This window comes from Indicator indicator, chromosome 28, assembly GCF_027791375.1.
Source record: "Indicator indicator isolate 239-I01 chromosome 28, UM_Iind_1.1, whole genome shotgun sequence".
Taxonomy (NCBI): Eukaryota; Metazoa; Chordata; class Aves; order Piciformes; family Indicatoridae; genus Indicator; species Indicator indicator.
The window spans coordinates 2,926,733-2,946,098 of NC_072037.1; the positions used below are offsets into that span (position 1 = coordinate 2,926,733).

At 51.4% G+C, this 19,366-nt stretch overlaps 1 protein-coding gene across 1 annotated transcript in view; it reads left to right on the forward strand.

Annotated features, from left to right (window-relative positions):
- CACNA1B (calcium voltage-gated channel subunit alpha1 B) overlaps positions 1-19,366 on the forward strand; it is a 437,648-nt gene that overhangs the window by 204,660 nt on the left and 213,622 nt on the right. Inside the window, exon 8 of the mRNA XM_054393221.1 lies at positions 13,690-13,805. Coding sequence (XP_054249196.1) covers positions 13,690-13,805 — 116 coding nt within the window. The remainder of the gene's footprint in view (positions 1-13,689; positions 13,806-19,366) is intronic.

Here is a 19,366-nt window from a genome sequence, read left to right on the forward strand (position 1 = left end):
AGGCACTTTCCCTGGAGACACTCAAGATCAGACTCAATGTAGCCCTGGGCAGCCTGATCTGGTTGGAGATGTCCCTGCTGACTGCAGGGGGCTGGACAAGAGGACCTTTGAGAGTTCCTTCCAATCTGTGAATCTGTGACATGGTCCAGACCTGCTCTGTCCTGAGATGTGCAACATCTGCCTCTTGTTATCTGAGCCCCCCTGGTGCCAGAGCTGCAGGCAGATGTTCTGAATGGATGCAGCACCTTTGTGCCACCAGGAGTCTGACAGGGGTTGCAGCTCCTTGAAGCAGAACAATGGTCAGGGCTTTTGTTCACCACTGCTGCACCCTGCTTGGAGCAGCCTGTCTCACAGGGTGATGCTCCCTGAGCAGAGACCTGTCAAACAATCTCCCTGGGTGTGCTCCAGCCTCCCTGTGGGATTCCTGCCTCTGAGTGTTGTATTTTGAGTCACTGAGGCTTTTGTGCTGTTAGTGCAGCTCCTGGGAGGAATCAGAAACATGGAAGTGGCTGGTTGGAAAAATACCTTGAGGTCATCAAGTGCAGCCATAACCTAACATCTCCCTGTAACAGCTGTTAGACCATGCCCCTAAGATCCTCATCCAAGCATCTTTTAAACACCTCAAGGGATGGTGACTCAACCACCTCCCTGGGCAGCCTGTTCCAGTGCCTCATGACCCTTTCAGTGAAGTTTTTCCTACTATCCAACCTAACCCTCCCCTGGTGCAACTTGAGGCCATTTCCTCTCATCTTATCACTTGTTAGCTGGGAGAAGAGGCCAGTCCCCACCTCACTGCAGCCTCCTTTCAGGGAGTTGTAGAGAGCAATGAGATCTTCCCTCAACCTCCTCTTCTCCAGGCTGAGCCACCCCAGCTCCTTCAGCTGCTCCTCACAGCAGTTGCTCTCCAGCCCCTTCCTCAGCTTTGTTGCCCTTCTCTGGACCTTTTCAATGTCCTTCTTGGAGTGAGGGGCCCAAAACTGAACCCAGGATTCAAGGTGTGACCTTACCAGTGCCCAGTACAGGCAGGACAGCCCCATCCACACCTCACTGAACCATTTGTCTTGCCCTGCTGACTTTCAGGATGTGTTTTCCAATCCTGAGGTATTCTTTTTTTTGCCAGATTGAGATCGTAAAACCTCCAGGCTGCAACCTGTGCTGAGGCTGGAGAAGAATCAGTCTGATTAATTTGTCATAACAGCAAAGAGTTCTTCTGTCCTCCTTCTCCCTGCTCACAGAGACAATCATTCATTCTCCCTGCACATTTGTTCCAAGTTCACTGCTACCTGCTGTGATCTGACTCTGGCTGCTGTTAATTATTTGCAGCAGAAGAGCTGCATCATGAAAAAAATGTGCAGTTGTGCTTGTCTTCCCCATTGCTTTTAGTCCTTTCCCAGCCTGTGCTAGAAAAGAGGGGAAAGACAGGGCAAAAAAAAAAAAAATCATAAAATCAGAGAATGGTTTGGGTTGGAAGGGACCTTAGGGGTCATCAAGTTCCAACCCCCCTGCCATGGACAGGGACACCTCCCACCAGCCCAGGTTGCTCAAGGCCTCATCCAGCCTGGCCTGGAACACAACCAAGGAGGGGATATCCACAGCCTCCCTGGGCAACCTGTGCCAGTGTCTCCCCACCCTCTCTGGAAAGAATTTCTTCCTCATCTCCAGTCTCCATCTCCTCTCTCCCAGCTCAAAGCCATTGTCCCTCATCCTGTCCCTCCCAGCCCTTGTCAAAAGTCCCTCCCCAGCTCTCCTGAAGCCCCTTCAGGTACTGAAAGGCTGCTCTAAGTCTCCTGGGAGCCTTCTCCTCTCCAGGATTAACAGCCCAAACTCTCCCAGCATTTCCCCACAGGGAAGGTTCTTCAGCCCTGGAGATGCATCAAGAAAGGTGTCCAGCAGGGCTAGGGAAGTTCTTCTACCTCTTTACTCTGCCCTGCTGAGACCACACCACTGTGTCCAGTTCTGGGCTCCCCAGTTCAGGAGAGGCAGAGACCTGCTGGAGAGAGTCCAAGGGAGAGCCATGAGGATGCTTAGGGGACTTGAGCATCTTCACTGTGAAGAGAGACTGAGAGCCCTGGGGCTGTTTAGTGTGGAGAAGAGAAGACTGAGAGGGATCTGATCAATGTCTCTCAATAGCTGAGGACTGGGTGTCAAGGGGAGGGGGCCAGGCTCTTTTGGGTGGTTCACAGTGATAAACCAAGGACCAATGAGTTCAAACTTGAACAGAGAAGATTTCAGCTCAACATGAGAAGAAACTTCTTTCCAGTGAGGGTGACAGAGCCCTGGAGCAGGCTGCCCAGGGGGGTTGTGGAGTCTCCTTCTCTGGAGACTTTCAAACCCCACCTGGATGCCTTCCTGTGCAGACTGCCCTGGGTGATGCTGCTCTGGCAGGGGGGTTGGAGCTGATGATCTCTTGAGGTCCCTTCCAGCCTCTGATATACTGTGAGACTGTGAAAGTAAAGCCTTCAATGTAGGACTGATATAAAAGACCTAAATCTGAATTTCCTGGGACATCTGCTTTGACTCTGGGGTGGAGGCTTGATGAAGAGAGCCTGATTTTCCCCCAGCAGCTGCAGCAGGCTGATGCTATTTAATTCCTTGCTCTCTCTTTGTTCTTGCCTCCTTAGAGCTGGGTTTGCCCAGCTGTGGCACTCGCAGCATTTCAGATTGGATGAGGTGGAATCAAAGTGAAATCAGCACAAGCTGAACAGAAAGACCAAGGGAAGGCAGAGGCATTGAAGGCTTCACCTCTGTGCTGTTCCTCTTTCTAGAAAGACAAGTTGTATCCCATATCTGGTTTGCATTTGAAGCATCTTCCTGCAATGCTCAGTGATAAAAATGACTTTGTAAGCCCTGCTGGGTGCTGAGAGATCAATCTCTCAGTGGTGCTTTCATGCCTTGTCAGCTGGTTGAGGGGAGCTCTATTTTCCCCTCTCTTTAGAGCAATGAGGAGGAAGCAGAAGCAGCTTTAGATGTGCAGGATTGATGGAGCCAGTCCTGATTCCTAAGTACTGGATATTGGGATGGGTGAAGCAGCTCTTGGCTGTCTGGTGAAGCAGCTCTGGGCCTTGGCTTTCTGGTAGAGATGGACACAGCTCCTCAAACCCTGTGTGATCTTGCCCAGTGAGACAGAAACATGTAACACTGTGTGTCTGTGGGCTGGGAGATGGGCCACAGAGCTTTGTCATCTTCAGCACAAAGAGGGGAGGTTTAGACTGGATGTTAGAAAGAAATTCTTTACACTAAGGGTGGTGAGAGACTGGAACAGGTTGCCCAGGGAAGTTGTGGATAACCTTCTCCCTGGAGGTGTTCAAGACAAAGTTGGATGAGGCCTTGAGCATCCTGGGCTGGTGGGAGGTGTCCCTGCCCATGGCAGGGGGTTGGACCTGGATGAGCTTTGAGGTCCCTTCTGACCCAAACCATTCTGTGAATCCCTGAGGAACTCTCAGTCCCCCTCTGGGCTTTCCTTGCTTAACAACAAGGCTGAAGACTCTGGCTGCTCAGCAAACCACCTGGAGGGGCAAGAAAACATTACCTTAGAGACACCAAATGTCAGCAGCATAAAGAGATCCTTACTGATGGTTTTCCAGGTGCTTGGTTTCTTCTTGTTCCAGCATTTTCCAGTGTGGTCTCTCTGTGCCTCTGGGATGTGCTTGCTTTCACCTCTCTCAGATTTTCTTCTTGGCCAAGTGAGATGCATTTCCATGCTTTTTCTTCTTCTTCCAAGTGGACTTTCTAATCAATACTCTTTGCCTGTGCTGAGTGGTGACCTGGGCCTGACTCTTGGAGGTGTTTAAAGGCAGTGATTTAACAGTCCCTTTGCATGCATTTCCATTCACCTTTCCAAAGCAGAGGCATCAGATTATTTTTAGTTTTGCCTGCAGGTTTCTTTCCACTTGAGGGTTTTTGTCTGTGAATGAGGATAACCACACCTTGGCTCACCCTGAAGTCTTCCTGGGACTTACTGTGGTAAAGATCACAGAATGCTAGGGGCTGGAAGGGACCTTGAGAGATCCTCTAGCCCAGCCACCCCCATCTGCTGCCATGGTAATGAACCCTACATCTTTGCTGATCTCCTCTCACTCTGTTTGAAAGCTTTCTGGGTGCAAGGTGCTGGCTATGGACACAGCTGAGCCATCTCCTCTTGGATGTGTATTTTCCCAGCTATGGGCCATGACACTTCATGTCCAGGCAGCTGGGAATTGCACTGCTTGTTGTCTGTTTACTCCTGGATTTAGTTGGTATCCTTCTTTTTCTAAGTCAAATTTGATTCTAACCTCCACCAATATTTCTAACTCACCAGCATCCTCCTGGGTTAGTGCCCTGAAGGGAATGATGCTCTCTCTCCTCTCCCCCATCTCTTCCCCTCATCTCTCACCTCCTGTGTGTTGCTGTGAAAGATTCAGCCCCTGCTGCTGCTGTGGCTGTTTTTCCTACTTTCCTAGAGGAACCTTTGTGAGAAGCACCAAATGTTGGTGCCTTTGAGGTGCTAGCATGCAGGGCACCATCCCTGCAGGCCTGTTGCTCTCCTGCTGCTGTTTCCCTGGCAGCCCCTTTCAGGCTCCTGGAGCTGTGCTGTGGGCTGAGGTGGGTCCTTTATTGTCTGAGGGAGTTCAAAGTGTCACTGCTGCTGCTGTTGATGATGATGATGGTTCCCTAGTGACAGTACACTCTGCTAAAGCAAAGTGCTTCAGGAATAGAAGGAGGTTGGTTTCCACCACCCCTGCTCAGATGCTGAGTTTTGCTGTTGTGCTGTCTCCTTCCTATCTGGTGCTCCTGCCCACCTCCCTCTCACTGCCCTACATCACCACAGCATCCACAGCACTGGGAGGATGCTCTGCAAGTCCAGGGTCTCCTGCATCTGCATCCAGCACACTGAGCATTTCCTTCTGTCTCTTTCCACTCCCTACTGTCCATCTTGCTCCTGCTCACTCTCTCTTCCTGCTGGGGCTCCCTCCCTGCCTCTGTCTCTCCAAGACCAGGTTTGCAGAGGGTAAGATAAATGTTCAGCACAGCCAGGGCTTTGTGTCCTTACTTGTATAAACAGTTGGAGTATAAAGGTGTTGGCTTTTGTGTTGCACCCAGCGGAGGCTTCCCCTCATGCAGGATTTGCTGTTCTCCAGGAAGACAAAAGGCAGAGAGAAGAAATTCCTCCCCTGGAGTGAGAATCTGCTTTTCTATCAACACCTGGCTGCCAATGCAGCTGGTGAAGGAAATGTTCTGAGTCTTAACTGGGCCAGGCCCTGGGGAAGCAAACTGTGAGAGGCTTTGCAGTGCTGGGTGTGTGAGATAGCAAACTCAACCACACAAGTATTGCAGGACCTACAACAAGTTGCCCATGAGCCAGCAATGTGCCCTCATGGCCAAGAAGGTCAATCATTTCCTGGGGTGCATTAAGAAGAGTGTGGCCAGCAGGTTGAGGAAGGTTCTCCTTTCCCTCTACTCTGCCTTGGTGAAGACACATCTGGGGTGTTGTGTCCAGTTCTGGGCTCCCCAGTTCAAGAGAGACAGGGAACTACTGGGGAGAGTCCAGCAGAGGTTACAAAGATGTCTGGAGCACCTCTGTGAGGAGAAAAGGCTGAGAGCCCTGGGGCTGCGGAGCATGGAGAAGAGGAGCCCCAGAGGGGAGCTTCTTAATGCTGTGCAAGAGCTAAAGGGTGGGGGGCAAGAGGATGAGGCCAGACATTTGTCAGTGGTGCCCAGGGTAGGGCCAGTGGGCACAAAACAGAACCCAGGAGGTTCCATCTGAGCAGGAGGAGATAATTCTTTGGTGTGAGGGTGCTGGAGCCCTGGAGCAGGCTCCCAGAGAGGTTGTGGAGTCCTTGGTGGTTGTAGAAAGGATGGACTGCAACCAAGAGGAGTGTTGAATGCTTAAGCCCCTGAGTAGCACACGAGTCTGTACCACTGATTCTGTGCCACTAACGCTCTTCCAGCACAGGTTGTGATGCTCCTCTGCCTAGAGGAGCTGCTCTTTTCCTTCTCCTCCCCCTCAGCCTGTCCCTCCCTGCTCCTGAGTGATGTGGGCTGCTCAACAGGCTGCTGACAAGCATCAAATCTGTTCTCAGGCACAGCTCCATGTTCAAGCAACAAAGCTTACAAATGAAGCCTCCTGTCTTGGCCAATTCTTTTTCTCCACCTGGAGAATTCATTGTGGCCTGTGAGTAACTCAGTCAAACATCTGCACTCTTGGCTGGTTCCCTACCAGCAGCTCACCCACTTGAATGATCTGGCTCCTCTCCACTCCTGAGGGCTGCATTTCTCCAGGAGATGCATCACCTGAGGTGTCACATGCCAGCCAGGGTCAGCTTTACTCATTCCTTTGATGTACTTGGACTGGAGATGAAGCCACTGCTGAGGCCAATCTTCAAATGGATTGGTTTGATGGAGTTGTGTTGGAGTTTGGTTTGGGTTTGTTTTGTTTTGTTTTGTTTTTTTTTGATGAAAACTCTACAAATTCTCTCCAGCTGCTTTCCAGGAGTCCTTGGTGGAGTCCTGAGATCTGTGCTTCTCTCTGCTCCTTCTGAGCAGTGCTTTAGGTTCTGCAGATGAAGACTTTTCATAGAATCATTAAGATTAGAAAATACCTTTAGGATGATTGAGTCCAACTCTAACCCAACTAAACCAACCCAACCCTACCATGACCACTAAACTATATCCTGAAGCACCACATCTACAGCTTCTTGAACACCTCCAGGGATGGGGACTCCACCACCTCCCTGGGCAGCCTGTTCCAATGCCTGACCACTCTTGCAGCAAAGGATTTTTTCCTAACCTCCAACCTAACCCTTCCCTGGCACAGTTTCAGGCCATTTCCCCTCCTTCTGTCACCTGAAACCAGGGAGAAGAGACCAACCCCCACCTCACTTGTTCTATCTCTAGTTACTTGGAAGAAGAGACTCACTCCAGCCTTGCTCCATCCCCTTGTCAGGGGAGATCTCCCCTCAGCCTTCTTTCTCCAGGCTGAACACTCCCAGTTCCCTCAGCTGCTCCTCCCCAGCCCTGTTCTCCAGACCCTTCCCCAGCTTTGTTGCACTTCTCTGTACCCCCTCCAGCACATCAGTGTCCTTCTTATACTTTCTTAGACTTCTTAGATTTTAAGATCCAATATTTCCTGAGCTGCTGTGAAGCCAGGTGTTGTCACTCTGAATGAGGAGCTGATCACCTCTGCTGTTAGGAGGACTTGCTGATCACCAGCACTAGCAGTGGCAGCAGTGGCAGTGATGCTCTATCATCTCTCAGCCTCCTCCCTGGGAGAGGGGAGCCTTTCTGTATGCTTCCTAAGCAAAAAAGCTGACTTTTAGAGGCTTGATGGTGTGATTAGTCTTGCAGCAGGCCTGGGAATACCCCATGGAAGCTAAGACCAGGAGATGTGTTGTGTGATGCTCCATCTCAGCTCCCTTCTGTCATATAGGAAAGCTAATCAGAGACTCAGGGGATGAAGATTTGGCTTTGGTTTCTTTTGCCTTTTTGTTGCTGTGATGGTATTTTGATTTTAAGACCACCACGGAGAAAGTGATTCTGAGAACTAAACCAACTTCATAGGTTTCTAATCTTTTACTGACCTTGGTGGTTCAAGAGAGACAGAGACCTGCTGGAGAGAATCCAAGGGAGAGCCATGAGGATGATTTGGGGACTTGAGCATCTCCACTGTGAAGAGAGACTGAGAGCCCTGGGACTGTTTAGTCTGGAGAAGAGAAGGCTGAGAGGGGATCTGATCAATGTCTATCAATAGCTGAGGGGTGGGGGTCAAGGGGAGGGGGCCAGGCTCTTTTGGGTGGTTCACAGTGATAAGCCAAGGAACAATGAGTTCAAACTTGAGCATAGAAGATTTCAGCTCAACATGAGGAGAAATTTCTCTGCTGTGAGGGTGACAGAGCCCTGGAGCAGGTTGCCCAGGGGGGTTGTGGAGTCTCCTCCTCTGGAAACTTTCAAACCCCACCTGGATGCATTCCTGTGTGGACTACCCTAAGTGCTCCTGCTCTGGCAGGGGGGTTGGACCTGATGATCTCTGGAGGTCCATTCCAGCCTCTAATGTACTGTGAGACTGTGACACTCATGAGTTGTCTCTTGTGTGGCTGGGGAGGGGCCTGCTGAATTTCCCTGCAGTGGCTATTCCACTGCATATTCACACTGAGATTTATTTCCCTCTTCCACCCACCAAGGTGATAAGCAACCATCATCCATTTTCCTGGTGACTTCAAGCACCGACCACTCTTGAGAAGAAAAATGTGACAGCCTGGATGGCATGTGGTCCCCATGATGAGTGTCCTTCCTTTGACTTCTGTTTGTTCCTGCAGTCTCTGTAGAATCAGCTACTCACAACTGTCATGTTGTAACTAGAATGCATGGTAGTCATTTAGCCAGGCAGAGCTTGGCTTCCTCCAAGCATTGTCTCCTGCTGCTGTGCTGCTTGCAGGACCACCAACCTTTCACCTTTCCTTCTCTCAATGCCAATCCTGACAGTGCTGACAGGTGAATATTTTGAAGGGCTTCTGGGACACATGGTGGTTGATGAGAGCCAAGGATGTTAGGAACAAGTTCTTTACCACGAGGGTAGTGGAACACTGGAACAGGTTGCTCAGGAAGGTGGTTGAGGCTGCATCCCTAGAGATAGTCAAGGTGAGGCTCAACAGGGCTTTGGGCAACCTGATCTAGTTGAGGATGTCCCTGCTGACTGCAGAGGAGCTTGGACTGGATGACCTTCGGAGGTCTCTTCCAACCCAGACCACTCTATGATTCTATGAACATGGGAGAATGAATCAGTGCAGAATCCTGCACCTGGGGAGGAACAGCCCCAGGCACCAGCACACACTAGGAGCTGACCTGCTGGAAACCAGCTCCATGGAGAAAGACTTGTGAGTGCTGGTGGGCAATAAATCATCTATAGAACAACAATTTGCCCTCATGGCCAAGAAGGCCAATGGTGTCCTGGGGGGCAGCCAGCAGGTCAAGGGAGGTTCTTCTGCCTCTCTGCTCTGGCCAAGTGAGGCCTCATCTGGAGAGTTGTGTCCAGTTCTAGGCTGTTCAAGAGGGATGGGGAAACACTGGAGCAAGTCCAACAGATGCTTTGAGGATGATGAAGGGACTGGAACAGCTATCTGATGAGGAACCTGGGGCTGCTTAGTCTGGAGAAGAGAAGGCTGAGAGGAGATCTTATCAATGTCTATAAGAATCTGAAGATGAGTGTCAAGAAGAAGGGGCCAGGCTCTTTGCTCTGGTGTCCTGTGATAGGATAAAGGGCAGTGGATGCAAACTGCAACCCAGGAAGTTCTACATGAGGAAAAACATTAGGAAAAACTTCTGTGTGAAGGTGTTGGAGCCCTGGAGCAGGCTGCCCAGAGAGGTCTCCTTCTCTGGAGGCTTTCAAGACCCGTTTGGATTCATTGTTTGACCTGCCCTAGGTGACCCTGCTTTGGCAGGGGGGTTTGGACTCAGTGATCTTGGGAGGTCCCTTCCAGCCCACACCATTCTGCGGTTCTGTGATTATTACTCATCCCAGAACTGGTCAGAAGATCAGCTATGAAGAAAGCCTTGGAGGTCAAACTGGGCTGGAGGCAGCATATTTCATGCTCTGCTTTCCTTACTGGTAGTTTGGGATATTTCTGTGCAAGTCAGTGACACAAACAGCAATTATCCTGAACAAAAGAGGAAACTTCTCTGCCACTACCACCAGACATTCCAGTGGGACTTTCTGTGTTTTCATTTTGAACTGGCAGGAAAACTTCAGGTGAAATATTTTGAGCTGATATGTAGCATTTGGATAGAATTCCTTCCTTCCCCTCCTCCCCCCTCCTTCTTTTTTTTTTTTTTTTAACCCTGCTTATGTGCTGAAATGTTGTCCAACAGCTCTCAAAGAGAAATTCCGGGAGTTTTCCAGTTGCTGCAAACGGGGAACACTTCAGTTCCTGAGTGGTGATGAATGTAGTGGGGGAGAGACACGTGCCTTTATGAATACATTGCATGAGGGAAAACCACAGGCTTTTGACAAGTCCCAGCTTCATCAAACTTCTCTCCTGTCTCCTAGAGACAGCAGAAAGAGCAAGTGATGGATTCCTCTGGCAGGAAGACCATACATCAACACCTTCCAGTCTTCAACCTGCAGCTCTGTAGCCCTCAGGAGGTTTTCAATAAGCAGAGATCCCAGGTCCTGCCTTCTTCTGGGAGGTAGCTTCCCAGCTTCTTTGGCAGCTCCAGGGAAAAGGGAGGTGCGTGTGGCTTTATCCTCAACATTCCTCACTGCTGTCATGTGAAAAGCTTATGTGGGCTGTAGAGAAGCTACTGAGGGTTTGCAACTTAGCAGTTTCTCCCTTGTTTTCATCTCCATCCAGAGGGACCTGGACAAGCTGCAGAAGTGGACCCTGAGGTTCAGCATGGCCAAGTGCAAAGTCCTGCACATGGATCAGGACAATCCTTGCTATCAATACAGGCTGGGGAGTGAAGAGTTGGAGAATAGCCCTGAGTAGGACTTGGTTGGTGAGAAGCTGTACATGAGGAAGCACTGAGCACTGCCAGCCCAGCCCCAGCCTGTCCTGGGCTGATCCCCAGCAGTGTGGGCAGCAGGGGCAGGGAGGGGATTCTGCCGCTCTGCTGTGCTCTGCTGAGACCTCCCCTGCAGTGCTGGGACAGCTGGGACAGCTCTGGAGTGCTCAGCACAGCACAGACAGGGACCTGGTGGAGCAGGGCCAGAGGAGGCCACAGCAATGCTGGCAGGGCTGGAAGGGCTCTGCTGGGAGGCCAGGCTGAGAGAGTTGGGGTTGTGCAGCCTGGAGAAGAGAAGGCTCCAGGGAGACCTTCTGGTGGCCTTGCAGTGCTTCAAGGGCTGAGCAGAAAGCTGAGGACAGACATTTGAGTAGGGCCTGTTGTGACAGGACAAGGGGTGATGGTTTGAAAATTAAAGAAGGAGATTCAGAATGGAGAGAAGGAAGAAGTCAGGGTGGTGAGACTCTGTCCCAGGCTGCCCAGAGAGGTGGGAGCTGCCCCATCCCTGGAACCACTGCAGGTCAGGTTGTTTGGGGCTCTGAGCAACCTGCTCTAGTGCAGATGTCCCTGCTGACTGCAGGGAGGTTGGACTGGATGAGCTTTGAAGATCCCTTCCAACCCAAACTCTTCTATGATTCTATCATTTTCTTACATGATTAAAGGGGCAAGTTTTAGGTAACTTTTACTTTCCTTAGGCCAGATAGGATCTGGCAGAGGATGAAAGGCTTTGCAAGGAGAGCTGTCCTTTGCCTTGCTCCTTCCTCTGCTGTCCTTCCTGCCCACTTGGTCCTTCAGGAAAATCCCTGCTGGGTTTTGCCTCCTGTCCCATCCAGTGCAGCCCACCTCTGCTCAGGCAGTGTGGCCTCTCCACGCCTGGCAATTGAAATGCACATTGTCACTTTGTGCTGTCTGATTTAATTCCTTCCCAATCCAGACAGAAAACAAAGCTGAGAGGAGGTCTGTGGCCCCAAGCAGCAGGCACTGAACCAGAAATGAGGACATTAAACAGGAAGAGGGAGAAAACAGGTGACCAGCTGACATGTGCTGAATGCCAAGGAGGAGCTGCCGGTACAGAGCGACGTTTTGGCTTCCTCTGAGTTTCAAGGATGTGGGGTCATGTGCTGTGCTGTCAGGTGGGGGACAGGAGAGGAGGGGAGTCAGGAGACTGGGATGTGTTGCCAAAATCAAGATAAGGGCTTCAGCTGATGGCAGCTCTCCCATCAGTGGCTGGTGCTGGTGTGTGTCGCAGTGCTGAGCCAAGTTCTGCCTGCAGTCTCTCCTGCGTGGGTCAGGCAGTCCTGCCAAATTAATCAAAAGCATCAGCTTTGAAGGGTGAAGTGGAGATTCTGAATGCAAAGCTGCCTCTGGCACTTCCAGCTGCTTTGTTTTTCCATCTTCCTCCCATCTCCTGCTCCTTGCTGGCTTTTGAGGAGTAGGTTACCTGCGGGTAACAAGGAGGTAATGATTTTTGTCAAGAGCAGTGGTTAGCTTCCAACACTTAACTGAAGATTCGATGGACTCAGCAGAGTTAAGATGTCTTAGGGCTTGCAGAGGCTGGTTCAGAGCTCCAGAAATGGTAGATGGGTGCAGACATCCCCAGGGGGAACATCTGATCAGAGATGATCTGAATTAACCTGGGGAAAGCCCAAGTGTGGGTGTGAGGGTGGTGGCTGTGCTGTTGTCTCAGCATCATTTCAGACAAGGCAGTAGGATGTGCTTGGACAAGATTTTTGCGGTGGTGGGATGAACCTTGCTTCTTGACTCCTCTGGACAGTCCCATTCCTTTGAGCTTCAACAAGGCCAAATGTCAGGTCCTGCACTTGGGTCACAACAACCCCAGGCAACTCTACAGGCTTGGGACAGTGTGGCTGGAAAGCTGCTGGCAGAAAGGGACCTGGGGGTGCTGATGGCCAAGCAGCTGAATGGGAGCCAGCAGTGCCCAGGTGGCCAAGAAAGCCAAAGGCATCCTGGCTGGGATCAGCAATGCTGTGTCCAGCAGGAGCAGGGAGGGGATTGTCCCCTGGGACTCAGCTCTGGGGAGGTCACACCTTGAGTGTTGTGTCCAGTTTTGGGCTCTTCAACACAAGAGAGATGTGGAGGTGCTGGAGCCAGGGCAGAGGAGGGCAAGGAAGCTGGGAAGGGCCTGGAGAAGAAATCTGATGAAGAGCAACTGAAGGAGCTGGGGATGGTTAGGGTGAAACAGAGGAGGCTGAGGGGAGACCTCCTGGCTCTCTACAACTACCTGAAAGGAGGTTGTGGAGAGGCTGCTGCTGGTCTCTTCTCACAGGTAATTGGTGATAGAACAAGAGGGAATTGCCTCAAGCTGCCACTGGGTAGGTTTGGACTGGACAGTAGGAAACATTTTTTCCCAGCAAGAGTGGTCAGGGATTGGAATGTGCTGCCCAGGGAGGTGGTGGAGTCCCCAACCCTGGATGTGTTTAAAGGTGGTTTGGATGTGGTGCTTGGGGCTCTGGTTTAGGGGTGAACCTTGTAGAGTAGGGTTCTGGGTTGGACTTGGTGATCCTGAGGGACTTTTCCAACCTGAATGTTTCTGTGATTCTAGTGATCTATTATCAAGATATTTGCTTTCCATGTGAGTTTAGCAGATGGCAGGACCTCTGTTACCCTCAACCCAGAGTATCTGAGTTGTTTCACACTCACCCTGGAGTACCCACCCTCCCCTCTAACTCTTGGTTGACTTGTGTTTGCCAAAGCTGCCTTCAGCCTAAAATGACTCAAAGAAAGTCAAAGAGGGAAGAGCAGATCCCTTCCAACACCCAAAGTGTGCTGGTGTCTCTGGGACACAATATTGTACATCTGGAGGAGTTCTGCTGTGGTGTGGAGGGAGACAGAGGACAGTTTTGGGGATGTTGTGTTGCCTGACTTGAAAAGTGTATGTGGTTGTGTCAGGATCTCATTGCAATGGACATGGGCTAGCCCTAGGACAGCAGTGTGTGTGCACAGGGCATCTTCAGTCCCCTTCCAGGCTGAGAGAGTCAGAGAAATGGCTGAGCTACAACAGCAGCAATTGGTTGGACAACAACCTGCAGCATGCTGCGGGTTCCCCTTGCTGCTGCCCCCGACGACTTCACGAGCTTCATGAATGCAGTCTGGATGGCAAAAAACCCCAAATACAACCTGGATGACAACAGAAGGGCTGTGTGTTCCCCCTGACCACTGGTGACCTGAGCCTTTCTCATTCTGCTCTCCCTGCAGTGAATTTGCCAAAGAGAGGGAGCGGGTGGAAAACCGCCGCGCGTTCCTGAAGCTCCGCAGGCAGCAGCAAATCGAGCGGGAGCTGAACGGATACCTGGAGTGGATCTTCAAAGCAGGTAAGGCAAAGGGGCTCCTGGGCTTGGGCCAGTGTGCTTTGTGGCCAATAGAGTGTGGTGATGGCACAGGACAAGGACCCCAAAACTAGTCCTTGTTATTGCTGGCTAATGAAGTGACTCAAGACTCGGGGGTGTTGCTTGATGGAAAGCTCCCCAGGAGCCAGCAATGGTCCCTGGCAGCCCAGCAGGCAGCTGTGTGCTGAGCTGCATCCAGAGCAGGGAGAGCAGCAGCACAGGGAGGGGATTCTGCCCCTCTGCTCTGCTCTGCTCAGACCCCACCTGCAGCACTGCCTCCAGCTCTGGGGACCCCAGCACAAGAAGGACCTGGAGAATGTCCAGAGGAGGGCACAAAGGTGATCAGAGGGCTGCAGAACCTCCCCTGTGGGGACAGGCTGAGAGGGTTGGGGCTCTTCAGCCTGGAGAAGAGAAGACTGCAGGGAGACTTAGAGCAGCCTTCCAGTACCTTAAGGGGCTCCAGGAGAGCTGGGGAGGGACTTTTCGGAGTGACAGGACTAGGGGCATTGGATTGAAGGTGGAGAAGGGCAGATTGAGAGTGGAGATGAGGAAGAAATTCTATGCAGTGAGGATGAGGATACACTGGAACAGGTTGCCTGGGAAGGTTGTTGATGCCTCCTCACTGGAGGTGTTCAAGGCCAGGTTGGGTGAGGCTTTGAACAACGTGGTCTAGTGCAACACCCCATGGCAGGGGGGTTGGAACTAGATGATTTTTAAGGTTCCCTCCAACCCAAACCATTCTGTGAATATGTGATAACTTCCAGACAGGGCCAGGTGATGAGCTCTGCATAGCTCTTCCTGGCAGAACAGTCAACAACATGAAACAAAGCAACCCACATCCCTGCAAGGGAATTCTCATCTTGATTTTCCTGATAGGGAGAACAAGAATTTACAGACTAAGAAATCACAAGAAATTTAAAAGCAAGATGGCACAAAAGCCAAGGCAGAACCACAGCCCATTCTGCTCCAGCCACTGGACAAACCATTAATTAATTTGAGTTTGAGGGAGCACAAAAGCTATAAACAAATGGTAAGCCAAATCAGAAATGGGAAGGAAAGGGAATGAGTCTTTGTTTTGAGTCCAGCAGAACCACAGCATGAAATGTGGTCACCTAATTGAGGACAGTTGCTGTGGAACAGTCACAGTGAATAAAACTCTGTCAATACAACTGGCACTCAGTTGTCACTCTATATGGTGCTGAGGGAAATAATGGATTCAAGCCACCATATGAACTGCTGCTGCTTCCTAGCTTACATTTAAATGCTTCCAGGCTTTTCCTTCAGGGCCAGATTGTCAAAGCTTATGCTCAGACCACAGCATTGGGAAGGTTCAGCAGCTTCTCACCCTCCCCATGCTCCTGGGGGACTTGCTCAGGGCACAGCTCCAAGTTCCTGTGGGCACCCCTGCTCCTGTGGGCACAGCCCCATGGAATCACAGAATTGTTTCAGTTGGAAAAGAACTCTAAGATCACTGAGTCCAACTGTCAGCCAAAGACCACTGCCCCTGAGCAGAGCAGTGCAGAGCAGAAAGCAGGAGCAAAGCAGCAGGAGCTGTCTGAAAAAGCTCTTCCAAAGACTGGCACCCAGGATATGCACAGCAAAGAGAAGCTGTAAATCCAGACAAAGAGCCACCCACACACAGAGCAGCACCAGGATGCTCTGGGCCTAGCTTGGACACAGCTCTTGCATGTGCAGTGCTGCAACGAGCTGCTGTGACCATAAATCATGGAATCATTTGGGTTGGAAATGAGCTTTCAGGTCCAAGAAGCACATTTCAGCACATCTGGCCTCTGGCTTCAGCATAGGTGTCAAAAGAAGGAATGATGGCATGGCTTTTGTTGGGGGCATGGCTTTTGTTGGGGGCATGGCTTTGGTTGGGGGCATGGCTTTGGTTGGGGGCATGGCTTTTGTTGGGGCATGGCTTTGGCTGGGGACATGGCTTTGGCTGGGGACATGGCTTTGGTTGGGGACATGGCTTTGGTTGGGGACATGGCTTTGGTTGGGACATGGCTTTGGTTGGGGACATGGCTTTGGTTGGGGACATGGCTTTGGTTGGGGACATGGCTTTGGTTGGGGACATGGCTTTGGTTGGGGCATGGCTTTGGTTGGGGACATGGCTTTGGTTGGGGACATGGCTTTGGCTGGGGACATGGCTTTGGCTGGGGACATGGCTTTGGTTGGGGACATGGCTTTGGTTGGGGACATGGCTTTGGCTGGGGACATGGCTTTGGTTGGGGACATGGCTTTGGTTGGGACATGGCTTTGGTTGGGGCATGGCTTTGGTTGGGGACATGGCTTTGGTTGGGGGCATGGCTTTGGTTGGGGACATGGCTTTGGTTGGGGACATGGCTTTGGTTGGGGACATGGCTTTTGCTGGGGGCATGGCTTTGGTTGGGGACATGGCTTTGGTTGGGGACATGGCTTTGGTTGGGGCATGGCTTTGGTTGGGGACATGGCTTTGGTTGGGGACATGGCTTTGGTTGGGGACATGGCTTTGGTTGGGGACATGGCTTTGGTTGGGGACATGGCTTTGGTTGGGGACATGGCTTTGGTTGGGGACATGGCTTTGGTTGGGACATGGCTTTGGTTGGGGAAATGGCTTTGGTTGGGGACATGGCTTTTGCTGGGGGCATGGCTTTGGTTGGGGGCATGGCTTTGGTTGGGGACATGGCTTTGGTTGGGGACATGGCTTTTATTGTGGTGCCAGCACAGAGTTTGGCACCACTACAGAGTGCCAGTCCTGCCCCTGGTCCTGGCTGGTGTCTGGAGGGTCAAACTGACCCAATGTGTGCCCAGAAGACCAACAGCATCCCAGTCTGGATCAGCAGTAGTAGGACCAGTAGAACTGGGGCAGGGATTGTCCCCCTGTGCTCAGCACTGGAGAGATCACACCTCAAATACTGGGCTCAGTTTTGGGGCCCTCATCATAGAGGTGCTGGAGCAGGTCCAGAAAAGGGCAACAAAGCTGCTGAAGGGTCTGGAGAACAGAGCTGGTGAGGAGCAGCTGAGGGAGCTGGGGGTGTTCAGCCTGGACCAAAGGAGCCTGAAGGGAGACCTCATTGCTCTCTACAACTACCTGAAAGGAGGTTGGAGCCAGTTGGGTGTTGGTCTCTTCTCCCAGGTAGCAAGTAACAGGACAAGAGGAAATGGCCTCTGGTTTAGGTTGGACATGAGGAACAATTTCTTCCCCAAAAGCCCTGGAATAGGCTGCAGAGCAGTGGTGAGAGGGATTTAAGACACAAGCTTAGGGACATGGTTGAGCACCAGCCTTGGTAGCATTGGGTTAACAGCTGGACTCAATGATCTTAAAGGTCTCTTCCAACCCAAACAATTCTGTGATTCTTGATCTAATATTGGACCACAGTTACCCCTTTAAGAAAGGAGCTGACCTGCCTAGAAAAACACCTGAATAATCTGTTTGAGACCCCACAATTCCATTTCTCCCCATCAGTATTTTAAAAAAATATTTTCACTTTGCTCAGCCATTTCAGCTGGGTTAGGAACTGGCTGGAGGGCTGAGCCCAGAGAGTGGTGGTGAATGGTGCCACATCCAGCTGGCAGACAGGCACTAGTGGTGTCACCCAGGGATCAGTGTGGGCCCAATCCTGTTCAATATCTTTATTGATGATCTGGATGAGGGGATTGAGTCCATCATCAGTAAGTTTGCAGATGACACTAAGTTGGGGGCAGGAACTGATCTGTTATAGGGTAGGAAGGCTCTGCAGAGGGACCTGGCCAGGCTGGACAGATGGGCAGAGTCCAACAGGATGGCATTCAACAAGTCCAAGTGCCAGGTGCTGCACTTTGACCACAACAACCCCAGGCAGTGCTACAGGTTGGGGTTGGAGTGGCTGGAGAGCAGCCAGGCAGAAAGGGACCTGGGGATGCTGGTTGACAGCAGCTGAACATGAGCCAGCAGTGTGCCCAGGTGGCCAAGAAGGCCAATGGCATCCTGGCCTGGATCAGGAATAGTGTGGCCAGCAGGGGCAGGGAACTCATCCTGCCCTGTGCTCAGCACTGGTTAGACCACACCTTGAGTCCTGTGTCCAGGTCTGGGCTTCTCAATTTAAGAAGGACTTTGAGAGACTTGAACATGGCCAGAGAAGGGCAACAAAGCTGGGGAGGGGTCTGGAGCACAGCCCTGTGAGGAGAGGCTGAGGGAGCTGGGGGTGTTCAGCCTGGAGAAGAGGAGGCTCAGGGCAGACCTCATTGCTGTCTACAACTACCTGAAGGGAGGTTGTAGCCAGGTGGGGTTTGGGCTCTGCTCCCAGGCAAGCAGCAGCAGAACAAGAGGACACAGTCTCAAGCTGTGCCAGGGGAAGTTTAGGCTGGAGGTGAGGAGAAAGTTCTTCCCAGAAAGAATAATTGGCCATGGGATGTGCTGCCCAGGGAGGTGGTGGAATCCCCATCCCTGGAGATGTTCAGAAAAGGATTGGATGTGGCACTTGGAGCCATGGTTTGGTTAGTCATGAGGTGCTGGGGGATAGGTTGGGCTTGATGAACTCTGAGGTCTTTTCCAACCTGGTTGATTCTATGATTCTATGATTCAGCTTCTCAGAAAAAGCAGGCAAGGAAACAAATCAGCCCCAGAAGTTTTCCTGGATGCTCCCTGAGCACAGTGCACTCTGCTTATGTCAGTATATATCTGTCAGCTCCTCTACAGCATGGAAAGGGTATAGGTAATCTTTGCTGTCCAATAAAAAGGAAAAGGAAAGCAGTTAAATGAGGGTGGCTGGGTCCTTGCTGCATTTGCTCACAGCTTGCAGTGAGGAGCAGGGTTCAGTTATGAGAGTTCTAAGGCAATGTTGATATGTGCTGGGCTGAGTTTCATGCAAGTGATCTCTGCAGCTCGTAACTCCAGTGGGGTTTGCCAGCAGAGCAAGAGAGCTTTGTAAAGCAGCTGTGGTGAGAAGTAAATAAACTGGAAATGACTCACAGAAGGGAACAGTTCCCCCACTGGGGAGACTTGGGGCACTCTATCACTTGGGCTTTTTTATTATACTGAATTAAGACAATTGCTTGGATGTCAGCAATAAAGGAAGCTGGCCCCAGCTCCTTTGCTTCTGCTTAACCAAACCGAGAGCTCTGCAGGGACCTGAGTGTGGCTGCTCAGAAACAAGCCCAAGAAACCCAGCAGGGGCTGGCTGCACCCTCTGCTCCTCACAGATCCAAACACAGCCAAGCTCTGCTCCAGCATTCCATCCCTCTGGGAATGGCTGGCTATCCAAACTCTGCTCCAGCATTCCATCCCTCTGGGAATGGCTGGCTATCCAAACTCTGCTCCAGCTTTCCATCCCTCTGGGAATGGCTGGTTATCCAAACTCTGCTCCAGCATTCCATCCCTCTGGGAATGGCTGGTTATCCAAACTCTGCTCCAGCATTCCATCCCTCTGAGAATGGCTGGTAATCCAAACTCTGCTCCAGCATTCCATCCCTCTGGGAATAGCTGGTTATCCAAACTGTGCTCCAGCATTCCATCCCTCTGGGAATGGCTGGTTATCCAAGCTGTGCTCCAGCTTTGCATCCCTCTGGGAATGGCTGGTTAT